This window comes from Puma concolor, chromosome D1 (assembly GCF_028749965.1).
Source record: "Puma concolor isolate L17-30 chromosome D1, mPumCon1.1.hap2, whole genome shotgun sequence".
In the NCBI taxonomy this organism is placed as follows: domain Eukaryota; kingdom Metazoa; phylum Chordata; class Mammalia; order Carnivora; family Felidae; genus Puma; species Puma concolor.
The window spans coordinates 56,811,835-56,825,110 of record NC_141676.1 but is presented as its reverse complement, the minus strand read 5'-3'; the positions used below and the strand labels follow the sequence as shown (position 1 = coordinate 56,825,110).

Sequence of the window (13,276 nt, the reverse complement as noted above, 5' to 3'; positions counted from 1 at the left end):
AACTCATGGATAACCCAAAAGGCTTGGAATAGATGCCTTTCACAGTCCCTTGTGGCTCTATAATTTATGTCCTTTCAGAAGTCTCGGGGAATAAGATAGAGGCCTGACTTCATGACCACAGCAGGGAGTGGGGGTACTTTTTACCTGGTGTTCCGAAAGCGCCTCAGCCTGTGGAGCCTCAGAGGAGTGGACAATGGATCAGGTTTCCATAAAATAATTAAGGCAACTGCATGGAATGTGGCTTTGTTCCTCTTCTACTTCCTGCAGACTTACCCTGTTCCGTCCCTGCCCTAGAACTAGAAAGTAGCCTCACTGATTTCCTCCGCTTCAGAAGTCCCTCTGAATACTACTACGAATACTGCTCCCCCGCCTTCTATATGCAAAATGCAATCCTGTCTCTGGGACTGGCCCCTCAATTTACCATTATGACCCAGAACAAATGTGGACCTTCTCTGTGCCTTGACGTTTATGTTTGTAAAATGCAGTGGTCATAAGCACCTCCCAAAGGTGTCATGTGGGTTGTTTGGATTTTAGAAGAAAGAGGCAATGTGCACCCGTACTAGGGTTTGTCACATGTCTGTCGGAGGGTAGTCAGTGAAGTCAGTCTTGGTTGCCTCTGGTGAGTGGTTCTTTGAAAGTGAGGTCTAGGAGAGGATGGGTTGCTTTGGCTACAGGCAGAAATGAATATTTTACTTTTGGGCTTTTGCTTGTTTGGGCGGTCTCCTCCCTCCCTGTCTGTTATCCTGTGTTGCTTACAGAGGCTGAGATACCCCTGTTTCTAGCAACAGGGCAGCCGAGCAGTGCTGCTTCAGGGTCGGCAGTGATGCCAGGAAGACAGCCAGCCACACTGACTGCCTGAGGGTCGGAACGTTGACTGGAGGGACGTCCAGTCAGGGGAGTGGTGCGCTCAGCCCTCAGAGCTGTCAGTGAGGCTGCCAGACTGACATAGCTCTGGTAGCCCAGAGCAGAGGGGTTGTTGCTGCCCCAGCGAGGTTTCTCAAGTCAGCAGCACGAGAGCAATGTTAAGAGCATCAGAGCATTGCTGCCCTGGTGAAGTGTCGAGTTGCCCTCCCCCTACCTCTCTACCTCTCTACCTCTCTACCTCTCTAAACCTACTCCTTGTGTCAAGCTCCACCGCTATGGCTAGACCCTCTACAAAGCCTTTACTGTCCTTGGCAATAATTGCAACCTGCCCTCAGCTGTTTTTTTGAATGTTCTCTAAATCTTGACCTTTTATATGGTTATTTGAACTCTCATCTGCCCATATGTCTGTTCTCTCCTCCTCAGCTGACAGTTCCATGTGCAGGCCATGACCTATGCCTCTTTGGATTCCCCACTGAGCTGGAGGAATTATGTTCACTTCATGTTTCAGAGGAGAATTTCATAAGTACCAAACTTGCCCTATATTTGCAGCTTGCTATGTGGAGACTTGCTTTGTGGGCTATCCTCTCTTTACTCAAACACAGTATTACTGTCCTCAGCTCTGTCTTCTGTCCAGATGCTCTCACCAAAAAGCAAGGAGGAACATTTGCTGAGAGAGCAGAGCCAGGTGGAAGGGAAGGGATTGTTTGAATAAGTACCCTCTCACCTGCTCTCAGGATTCCAGCAGGGTTCAGTCATTATTTAAAAAAAAAAAATTTTTTTAATGCTTATTTATTTTTGAGAGAGACAGAGTGCAAGCAGAGGAGAGGCAGAGAGAGAGAAGATACAGAATCAGAAGCAGGCTCCAGGCTCTGAGCTGTCAGCACAGAGCCCGATGCAGGGCTCAAAACTCCCAAGCCGTGAGATCATGGACCTGAGCTGAAGCCGACGCTCAACGAACTGAGCCACCCAGCTGCCCTTCAATCATTATTTTTGATTTCGCAGAATCTCAGAGCTGTGAAGCCGTGTAGTCTAACCTTTACTTTCACGCCAGTCCCCAACCCCTGCATTCTTTTATGTCTTTGTTATCTCCAGATTGATGCTCATATCCAACATTCTATTCTAGATCCATAGTCAGTATACTTTTCCTAGAAAGAGCTGTATAGTGGCTTTTAAGCTTTGTGGGCCTCAGTTTTGATTACTCAGCTTGGCCACTATAGTGCAGAAGCAGTTACAGACAATACACAAATAAATGTGCATGGATATGAACCAGTAAAACTTTATTTACAAAATAGGCAGTAGGCTGGATTTGGCCTATAGACTGTAGTTTGCTAACCCTGTTGTAGATATTTTCTTTCTTCCTTCCTTCCTTCCTTCCTTTTTCTTTACTTCTCCTCTTCTCTTCTTTTTTCTTCCTTCCTTCCTTCCTTCCTTCCTTCCTTCCTTCCTTCCTTCCTTCCTTCCTTCCTTCCTTCCCGCTGCCTGCCTGCCTCCTCTGAATTTTTAACTCTCACACTAGCCATACTGCATTCTGTATAGGTAGGTAGATAGACAAGAAAAATATTGGAAAAGGCTATTATATTCCTTATGAAATAAAGATTAAAATGTTAAGTATCTCATTTTGTATGATCTGCAAATTTGGTGTGTAGGCTTTCTATGGATTCATATGACATTGCTATTTAACAGGCGCTGTTCTAGGCATTGGTGAATTAGACAGACAAGATCCCTGCTATCATGTACTTTATGTGCTAGTCTTTGTTTTAAATGTTCATAAGGATTCCATTCAGTACAGAGCCTTGGACCTCATAATCAGGACAATTTGGAAGCATTATTCAACATTCACAACTGAATCCACCAAACTTCATTTATCTCTAGCCTCCATTTGTCCACAGAATTTTAAGAGATTTTCTTAGATTTCTTGCGAAAATAAAAATGTGTTTAGCATTTGCCATATTTTTTTTTTTTTTTTTTTTTTTTGCCCAGTAACCCTTTCCCCAAAAGATACTAAATTATTCTGGCATGGCCTTGTGTTATCGATAGAGAACCCATATTGATACCCAGTAATTACCTAAGTGTTAAAGAACCATTAAAAAAAAATACTAGAATTTTGTCAGAATCATTGATGAACTCAATCTTGTAGCTTGCAGGATATGCCTGTCTTTGCACTTGTTTTGTTGTTGTTGTTAAATTCCAGACTGCATCATTGCCTGCCACAGTTTTCTGGCAGCTTATCTGATTTTCCCTGACCTATCAGTTTGAATGTGGTCTCCCCTCCAACTTCATGTATGCTAAGTCCTAAAAAGTGACAGTCCTTTAGAATCATCCCAAGACTCTCCTCTCTCCTTACCAAGACTTTAGCTCCTTCTTAACCAGATTTTCTTTCTTTTTTTCAAGATATCTCATTCTTTCATCTATTCAACCACTATTTATTGCCTACTGTATCCAATTCTGGGTCATTCTCATTGATGAAGTAGACAGAAACAAAAGAATCTTGTGGTTCTCTTTCCTTTGGATTGGACATACTTTTTCACAGGAGGTTACCTGACTTATGGGATGTGTGAGGAAGCTAGAATAGAATACGAGATGTGAGCCCCTTGCCCAGAGTGTGTCCAAGCAAATCCAGAGGAAAGTCAAAGGCTCGGTTGGACGGTCCTTCACCTTTGGAGCAGAGGCCATGCTAAGTCCATCAAATTTACTAAATTTCTAGTAGAATTTCTGTGGGTCTTATACTGTGCTCAGTACTGAAAGGTGAGTTGTAGTTTGTGACCTTGGAAGGATCTCCCCAAATCCCAGTAATAGATCATTTTTCTGCCTTATTGGTATCGTGAACATCAAGAGATAAAGTATATGACGTGTGAATTGTAAAGTGTTCTACAGTTGTAATTGCTTGTTAGTTTTATTTCTTTATAATTCAGTAGCATTTACTGAGTGTCAGGCACTCTGCCAGATGCTGGGAATGTAGAAATGAATATACATGGTCTAGCCAGTCAACAGTGCTCCCAGTCAAGTGAGAAGACAGACCTATGAACAAGACACCACAGTACAGGGTGATAAATGCAAAGGTAGACATACAAAGAATATAGATAGCCCTGATAAAAGCAATGATGAGTTCTACTTGAGGGCAGGCTGCTATCTAGGAAGTCACTTTGAATTGGGTCTTAAGTATGAGTGGGAGATTGACGGGCAGACTAAGAGGGATGGATCTTCCAGGCAGAAGGAACAACACATGCAGAGACATGGGGTGGGTGGGTGATAGCAGGTGGACTCACCTGCCACAGTGCTGAGAAAATCGCAAGAAGTAAGACTAGAGAGGGAAGCAGGGTTCCACATGAAAAGAACATTGTAGGACAGTTCTAGGGTGCTCACACTGTTTTCTGGAGGCCATTAAAGGATTTTAAGCAAGGAGATGCTCAGTTTACGTTTGCATTTTAGATGGATCATTCTGATGGGGTGGAGGATGAAATTGGAGGGGAGTGATCAGCAATGGCTCTTGACCTTTAGGGGATGATAGGCCCCTTTGAGAATTGGATGAGAAGCTATGTTTGTCTCCCCCAAAATGCACTTATAATTTCTAGGGATTCTTAAAAGTGATCTTTGAGAATGGAGAAAGTAGATACGAACAACACACTATGAGGTTGAGTTCTTAGCCGAATGTGGAAATTGGTGGAAAAGGAGGTATCCATGGTGACATCCCAATTTCTGATTTGGGTGAACAGTTGGATGTATGGGTCTGGAGCTCAAAGGAGAAGTCAGGAGATAGGGATGTAGGAGCCCCCTGCGTTTACTTGGTAGGGACTACAGTGGATGTGACTAAAATTGCCCAAGGAAAAGAGTTAAGGTAAGAGGTGAGGGGACAAGGTGTGAGGAGGAAAGAGGATCCAAACAAGGGGGCCAAAGGTATCAGAGAAGTGCCCTTGTTATCTCTGTTCTGCCTGCTCAGCACAGGCACAGTCTAGAAAGGAAAGAAACTTCTGTGACCTCCTTTCTGAGACTTTATTATTGGTTGCCCCATTCCTAGTGAAACCCTTCTCCTGTTTTACATATGACCATTGCTCCTTGGCAAGAAGCCTGCTCAGTCAGGCACATTACAGTGTTTCCCACCTTTGTCAGAGTTGGTGTTTCTGGGCAGAGGGCAGGTCTGCTAGTGCAAGTGATACAGGAGTGCATGGCATAGAAACCCTGCTGGCCTGACTGTTCTGTCCATTGTCGTTAGCCCTCAAGAGTGGCATCTTCAGAGGCATAATGGTGTCCTGGAGAAAGGTCGGACTTTGGTGCCAGGCAGTTATCTAAGCTCTATTCGTCTAAGTTCTGTAACTTACAAGCTGTATGGTTTTAAGCAAGTGACTTAAGGTTCTTGAATATCAGTTGTCTCCTCTCTAACATAGGGATAACAATACTCATCTACAGGGCTATTAGGATGACTAGAGATAACTAAAGCATAGTGTAAAGGATAATGTCATTTGATGAAGAATTTCTCTACTGTAGTGGGTTTTGACTCCATGCAAACCTTCCTTGGAGGTACTGAGCAACTCATCACTCAAGGAGCATTGACAGAGGCTTGGATGTCTGCCCATCAGGGATTCTGTATAGAGGATTCTTGCCCTGGGTCATTGGACAATATGGCCTCCAAGGCCCCTGTCAGCCATGTGATTTCTAAGATTCTAGAAACTCCAGGCTCACCATCAGAGCAGGTAATGTACTTAGAAGTAGGATTTGAGCTGGGCTTTGGAGGGTGGAAAGGAAAGGAAAAAAGAAAGGATATTCTAAGCAGGGACACAGCTTAAACAAAGGCACATAGAGGGGACAGATGTGGAGGGGAACGTGGAGATCACTGCTGCTTCTCTACCAACTCATTCCCCGATCTTGACCACATTCCATTCAGTGCCTTGCTCCCCACCCATGCTCACTCCAGGAGAGTTCCACTTGTGGCTGGCCGATGGGTGGTGGGTCCCAATCCTCAGGTGGAGGAGGCAATAAATTAACGATAACAGTAAACAAGTCGCCCAGCCAAGGATGCCGCAGGCTGCTTGTAAGTAACTGTTATAAACATTGGGTGTCTGGGGCTGTCAGAAATGCAAGCGAGCACTCTGAGCGCCTCTCATATGTACAATTAAAACAATAAAACACGGCAGAAACATGACCAGAATAGGATATAAATCAGCTTCTCTTCTCAGCTCCAAGTGGTGGCTGAATAAAGATGAGTCGTGCAGAAGCTGGGTTGGTATAGGACCCTTCTGGGGAGTAGGCCGTACCTCCCAAGGCTAACCCCAATAGCCTGGGTGGTCCCCTTCCCACAGCTCCAGGGGCTGTAGGCCCTGGCCTGCTCCAGCTGACCTCCCCATCTCTGTGTCTTTAGATGGGGGACAGGACGGTGCAAGCTGGCGCATCACAAACCAGTGGACAAGTGCCCTGGAGTTCAGGAGATGGCTAGGAGTTCCCACTGGCGGTAATGGAACGGCTCTCTATAACATTTCTCCCCCTCCCCAGGACGTGCCAGGGAGTCGTCTCATCTTAGCTCATCTATTCAGTATAAGTTAATCACCCAGCACCCACTGTGTGCCCAGCCCCTCTATCCCCTTGGAAAGTACAAATTTAGATGGAAGAATAAGCCTCCCAAGGGCGTAAGAGAGGTCCCCAGTCTTTGAGTAGCATGATTTAAGTCTACAGATGTTAGTTCTGGCCTTGGGCTTGTACTGCTTTTAAAAACTCGTCTGGACTTTATCCCTGGAAAAGACCCTATTTTGCCACTTAAACTTCACTCCTAGTGAGATTGTGGGCTAATGCCGTAAGTACAGAACACTTAATAGCTATGACACCTGCAGTATTTTTTTGTACCTCTCTGAGGCTCTGTCTCCTTATTTGTAAAATAAAGGTTACCAGAAGAGTTAGAGATAGTATATTTATCCCTAGCCTAAAACCTAGAACATCGAAGGAATTCCACTAAGGTAAATTTCTGTTTTTATATCATCATCATTATCCTCACCATACTTTTATGGAGCTTCATTCAGAATCTTTGACATGGGCTTCCAAATGCTATTCAGTGGTAGCAAGCTGTTGTCTGTAAAGAGCCAAATATTTAGAGTCTGAGGAGTGGCCTGGTCATCACCTAACTGTGTGACTTTGGGCGTTTCTCTTTATTTCTCTGAGCCTTGATTTTTTCATCTATAGAAAAGAGTAAACTATTGGTTTATTATAAAGATCAAATTGAAGTACTTATGAAAGCACTTGAGAAGATACAAGGCATTGTGCAAATGTGTGAGATACTAGTAAGAAAAGTAAATCGTAATAATAAAGATTGAAGACTGGACCAAGACAGTCTTTGACAAGTGTCCAGTCAGAGGTGCAGATAATAAGGACTATCAGAGCTCAAAGAAGAGAATCTCTGGTTGAAGCAGTTAAGGAAATAAAATGGTATCTGAGCCCCAAAGTATAAGAAGGTTTTATGGAGGGCCTGAAGGTGGGTGTAGTTGGGTGTGAGGGGGTGTATTATATCCACAACAGTGAGGAAAAGAAAAATGTGTTTCAGGCTGTTAAGTGAACTTGTCCAGGTGAAGCAGCCATACAGCAGGTTTATTTTGAAGAGTAGTGAACGGGAAAGATGTGGCATTAGTAGACTGGGGCCAGGTCTAGATACTTGGACTTTATCCTTTAGACAGAGAGGAGCCTTGATGGCTCTAGAGGAGAGGGCACCACAGGAACTGATCCCTTGCAGGGTGGAGAAGCAAGGGGAGGTAATAATAAGATAATGGTGATGAGGTGGCTGCAGCAGCAGGTAACACTGATGCTGTGTGCCCGTAGCAGCCCTGTGATGTAGGCACTAAAGGAAACTGAGGCAGAGAGATGCAGCCAAAATGCCAGCGGAACTGTCTCCTGCTCTTACACAGAACCTGGCCACCAGAGCAGCCTCTAGGTGTCCCACACTTAGCCCAGAACCTCTGCTGGTCCAGAGTCTTGGAAGGCTTGGGAATCTGCCAGGCCAAAAGCTATTTGGGCAAGTTATTATTTTTAATAATGTCCCTGCCTCTTCCTCATCAATGTCACAGCCTTGTCACTCCTCCAGGGCCAGCGGTTCTACATCTCATTTCTCAGCAGTGCCAGCCACTACAGAGTCACCAGGATGGACAGTGCACTGTGAATCCATCACGCCTGTTAGCCAACTTCAAGATGAAGTGTATCAGCCAGTTAGGTTAATTGTTCCCCTCCTTTTAGCCATATTTATATATGGTTGACTAGGAGAGGGAGATAGACGAGTTGACATGTTTTGTTAAAAAGAATAAATTTGATACATTTATAAAAATAAAGGAAAAGTGGGATGAGGTGGCAAAGGACTAGTCTTGTGATTTTTAACTGATTTACATATTTTGTGTATAAATATTTTTTCATCAAAAGTTCCAAATCAGGGATGGGTCCCACACACCACACAAAATATATTAGAGACATTTATATGGATAGCAGGAAGGGAGACAGAGGGCTGAAATTTTCCAGGCACCCAGTGATTGATGGGGGCTGAGGCTCCCCCTGACGCTTTATTGAGTTTCCGATGATTATCTCTCGCTGAGACATTTTTTACAGATGACGGTCGAGCTGTCACAATGGACCATGGGGGAAAAAAAAACAACAATAATAACACTTTAATCTTTTTACTGCACTGCTCCCTAGTATCTCAGATTCATCTTCCCTGACGCACGCAGTTCATTATTCTGCCCCTCCCTGGATGGGAAATAAAGGAAAATAAATATATATGTAGACACACTTACCCACATACATACACACACACGGACTGGATATAAAAGAGACCACCTCAGAACCAGAGAGAGGCAGAATTTATTGTTCTTTTTGCAAGTGTTGAGGTTTATTAGTAGAGATGCTGGGTTGGCTTGGAATTGGCTATTAATTACAGCATTTTGTATTTGTTTTTATTGCAAGTTTTTAACATTTTGAAGAAAAGGCAGAGAAGAGGCAAGCAGGTATAGAGATGGGGAGCACAGAGGGACCAGGTTTGGCCAACCAAGTAGCATAACTGGCTGAAAGGCAGAGAGGGCAGGCTCTTCCTCTTGTTGCCAGCCCTACCCGGAGGATCCCTGGAGCTGAAAGGATTCTGCTTTAGTTGGGATGGGGGCAAAGCAGGGGCAGTGGGGGAGGTTTAAGCTCAGAGTAATGATTGGCCACCTCAGAGGGACTCTAGATGGCTGTGAGATGTTACTGCTGTGAGAGTTAGATGGGAAGAAGGGGGTCAAACACAGTGCCAACGTGTCTACAGACAGCAGAGTAACACATTCTTAAGAGTTTGCCCCACTCTCTGAATATGATGGTATGAAGGTGACATGTGGGCTCTGGAAAGCTCGACCTAGGTCTATGTTCAAAGAAGGGGTCTTGGCCCAGAGAGGATGCCACACTGCCTAGCACCACAGGCAGGGTCAACAACCTGTCTTCTTGAAGTTCTAGGCCAACCTTCCTGTTCTCCCCCTTCCCTTTCATGGGGGTGAGAGAAGATGAGTTTGGGGTCCTTGGGGGAAGGCTGCCCTTGATGTGCCTTCAGTAGAGTAAGTGCGGACCCAGTATTACCTTTAATTCTTCAAACCTTTTCTGAGCTCCTAGTAGAAGGTAATAATGAGATAAGCAGAGTCCTGTTCTTAAGGAGAAATTTTCCGGTCCATGGGCAGAGAACATGGTGTCTATGAGAACCATTTTCAAGTGGGGTCTGGTATTCCACCCATAGGCCAACCTAGAGACCATGGGTGCCTTCTTTGTATGAAGGATAAAAAGATGTGTAAGACACAGTATCTGTTCCTTCAAAAACCTGTTTTCTGCTTGGGGAGACAAACTCCAACATCCACTCACTAAGGAAGTATTTATTGAGCACCTGCCATGTTCAAGAATATACATAAGAGGCAACTGAGAACATTTAAGACTAAAAAGAGAATGGTAACTAATTTGATACAGACTAGACATTACTCAAATGCACAGAGGGAAAGGAGATCGGTGAAGATCAGCCTGCTTAAATCATAAAGGATGAGTAACATATAGATAAAAGGAATAATGATGTCATGTAATCACATAGAGAAAAGAGTACAAGCCTTGGAGTTAAACAGAGCAGCTCAATTATTAAATATCATTGTGACCTGAAACAATTTATACAACCCTGTAAGTCATGGTTTCTTCATTAATTAACTAGGAATAATAATAATAACAGCCTAATGATTCTTGGGAGGAAAATAGTTGTAAAGTTCCTAGCACAATACCTGGCATATAGTAAGTGCTCAATAAATGGAGGCCATTTTTTTCTTACTTCACCAAGAGTTATATATTTATTTGAGTATTGGAGAAAGACTCTAAGTCCTAGGGTATTAGGCATCAGGACTCACCTGTGACCCTCTACTGAGTATGAAATGGGCTCTTGCAATGAGCCTGACACATTGTACAGTGTTAATCTGAGAGGTGATTCTCGTCAGAGTTGGAGTGGCATCAGGAAGAGGAAAGGGCACAATAATAAATGTATTGACATTATTGACTACTGTATGTCAGGCAGTGTGCTCACCTCCTTACATACACTTTTTAAAAATATAACAGCTTTGTTGAGATTTAATTCAGATACTGTACAGTTCGGTCATTTGTTTTTTTTATTTAAAAAAAAATTTTTTTTTTTCAACGTTTATTTATTTTTGGAACAGAGAGAGACAGAGCATGAACGGGGGAGGGGCAGAGAGAGAGGGAGACACAGAATCGGAAACAGGCTCCAGGCTCCGAGCCATCAGCCCAGAGCCTGACGCGGGGCTCGAACTCCCGGACCGCGAGATCGTGACCTGGCTGAAGTCGGACGCTTAACCGACTGCGCCACCCAGGCGCCCCAGTTCGGTCATTTAAAATGTGTAAGTCAGGGATGCCTGGGTGACTTATTGGATTGAGCGTTGGAACTCTTGATTTTGGCTCAGGTCATGATCCCAGGGTCATGGGATCAAGCCCCACGTCAGGCTTTGCACTGGGTGTAGAGCCTGCTTGAGATTCCCTCTCTCTCTCTCTCTCTCTCTCTCTCTCTCTCTCTCTCTCTCTCTCTTTCTCTGTCTCTCTCTGTCCCTCTCTCTCCCTCTATCTTTTTTTCCCCTTCTCCTTCATACCCACTCCCCCCCACTTGTACACATGCTGTCTTTTTTTTTTTTTAAGTTTTACATTTATTTATTTTTGAGAGGCAGAGAGAGACAGAGTACTAGTGGGGGAGGGGCAGAGAGAGGAGACCGAGAATCCAAAGCAGGCTCCAGGCTCCCAAGCTGTCAGCACAGAGCCCAGGGCTCAAACCCACAAACCGTGAGATCATGACCTGAGCCAAAGGCAGATGCTTAACCGACTGAGCCACCCAGGTGCCCCAACATGCTCTCTTTCTAAAATACATACATCTATAAATATATAAAGTCAGTGTGTAAGTTAGTGGCTTATAATATATGCACAAGAGTTGTGCATTCATCACCGCAGTCAAGTTTTAGAACATTTCCGTCACTCCATAAAAAGAAATTCCATTCTCCATTTCCTCTCAACTCCTCCTAACTTTAGACAGCCACTAATCTACTTTGTTTCTGTAGCTTTGCATATTCTGGACATTTCATATACATGGAGTCATACAATATGTGATCTTTTGGACTGACTTCTTTCACTTAGCATGTTTTCAAGGTTCATCCGTGTTGTGGCATGTGTCAGTGCTGCATTCCTTTTCCATAGCTGAATGGTCCGTTAATGAATGGACCACATTTCATTTCTCCGTTTATCAGTTGAGGGACATTTGGGTTGTTTCTCCTTTTGGCTACTATGAATAATACTACTGTGAATATTTGTGTACACGTTTTTGTGTGAACATAATGTTTTCGGTTTTCTTGGCTTTATACCTAGCAGTAGAATTGCTTGGTCATAGGATAACTCTCTGTTTAACCTTTGGCAGAACTGCTAGACTGTTTTCCAAAGAGGCTGCACCATCTTACATTCCCACCAGCTGGGTGTGAAGGGTCCAGTTTTTCTGCATCCTCAGCAGCTCTTGTTACTGCCTGTCTTTTTTACTTTGGCCATCCTGATGGATGTGAAGTTGTATCTTGTGGTTTTGATTTGCATTTCCTTGATGGCTAATGATGTTGATCATCTTTTCATGTGCCTCATGGCCATTTGTATATATATCCACTCAGATCCTTCATCTGTGTTTTAATTGGGCTTGCCATTGAATCTTGCAAGGTAGGTGGTGATATTGTTTTACAGATGAGGAGACAGATTCTGAGAGATGTTAAGTATTTTGATCAAAGTTATACAGTGAGTTTTGCTCCCCAGTCTCCTCAGTCATTATTGACCTCTGCACAGTACTGCCTGCTAAGGATTCATGGTAGGATCACCAGGGTCTTCTTATGGGGAGTCTTGCCAGCAGAAAGGGAGGAGTTGAGACATTAACTAGGACTAGGTAGGAAAAGCCTCTGAAAGTCAGAGGAATATGGATATATTAACAGCTCCAGGACTAGGAAAATGGCCATTTCCTAGGTGCCAACCATTTCCTGTGCCCCTTACTATACCACATCATCTCTGATTTTCACAGCAACCCAGTTCATAGATATTTATGTTCCCATTTTACCAATGATGAATTTGAGGTCCAGAGGGACAAAGTAATTTTCCAGAGTCAGTAGGATCAGAATTTGGTTCTCTTGAACTCAAAATTCTGAACTCTTTCCTGCCAGAGATATTTTATAAAAGATGGATTTCTTTCAGTGTTATTTGCAGCATTTACAAGCTCTGCAGGCCATGGCCCAGCCCATGGAAAGTACTTAATAAATGTTTGGTGGATGAATGAGGAGATAGACTAGAGTATATGGTGTAAAAGGACCAATTCCAACTGGGATTCTGGAGGCAGGCAGAAGGAGGTATAAGTGAGATATTGGAGGTCTCATCCCAAGGCTTGGTGTCCTGGGGGCTTTGCTCTAAGTTTCTAAACATAGGGCTTGGGAAGAGTGCTCTGATGCCCAGACATCCTTAGCTTCTCTGGAGCAGGACGAAGCAGGTGGAGGTGGGATGGGTTTGACTAGCCTTGTATCTTTCTTGTGTTTGTCACAAGAACATTAGAGTGGGAGGGACCCTCAGAGACCATCTAGTTTGATGCTTCTTAGAGTTTTCTCTGAGGAGCAACACAAAGGGCTTTTTTAAACTGTACATTCCCAGGCCCTGCCTACTAAAAATTGCTGAGATGGGGGCCTAAGAATCAACATTTTAAAAAAATTTGTTTTTAACGTTTATTTATTTTTTAGAGACAGACAGAGAAAGAACATGAGCCGGGGAAGGGCAGAGAGAGGAGACACAGAATCTGAAGCAGGCTCCCGGCTCTGAACTGTCAGCACAGAACCCGACTCGAGGCTCGAACCCATGAACTGAGAGATCATGACCTGAACCAAAGTCA

General features: G+C 43.9%; 1 protein-coding gene across 2 annotated transcripts in view; it reads left to right on the top strand.

Moving 5' to 3' along the window:
- Positions 1–13,276, top strand: part of CLPB (ClpB family mitochondrial disaggregase) — a 143,099-nt gene that overhangs the window by 52,467 nt on the left and 77,356 nt on the right. Inside the window, exon 5 of one of the 2 annotated variants that reach the window (XM_086678222.1) lies at positions 6,218–6,307. The exons of the other annotated variant lie outside the window; for it this stretch is intronic. Within the exon in view, the coding sequence (XP_086534348.1) occupies positions 6,218–6,307 (90 nt within the window). The remainder of the gene's footprint in view (positions 1–6,217; positions 6,308–13,276) is intronic. 2 annotated transcript variants of the gene reach the window in all.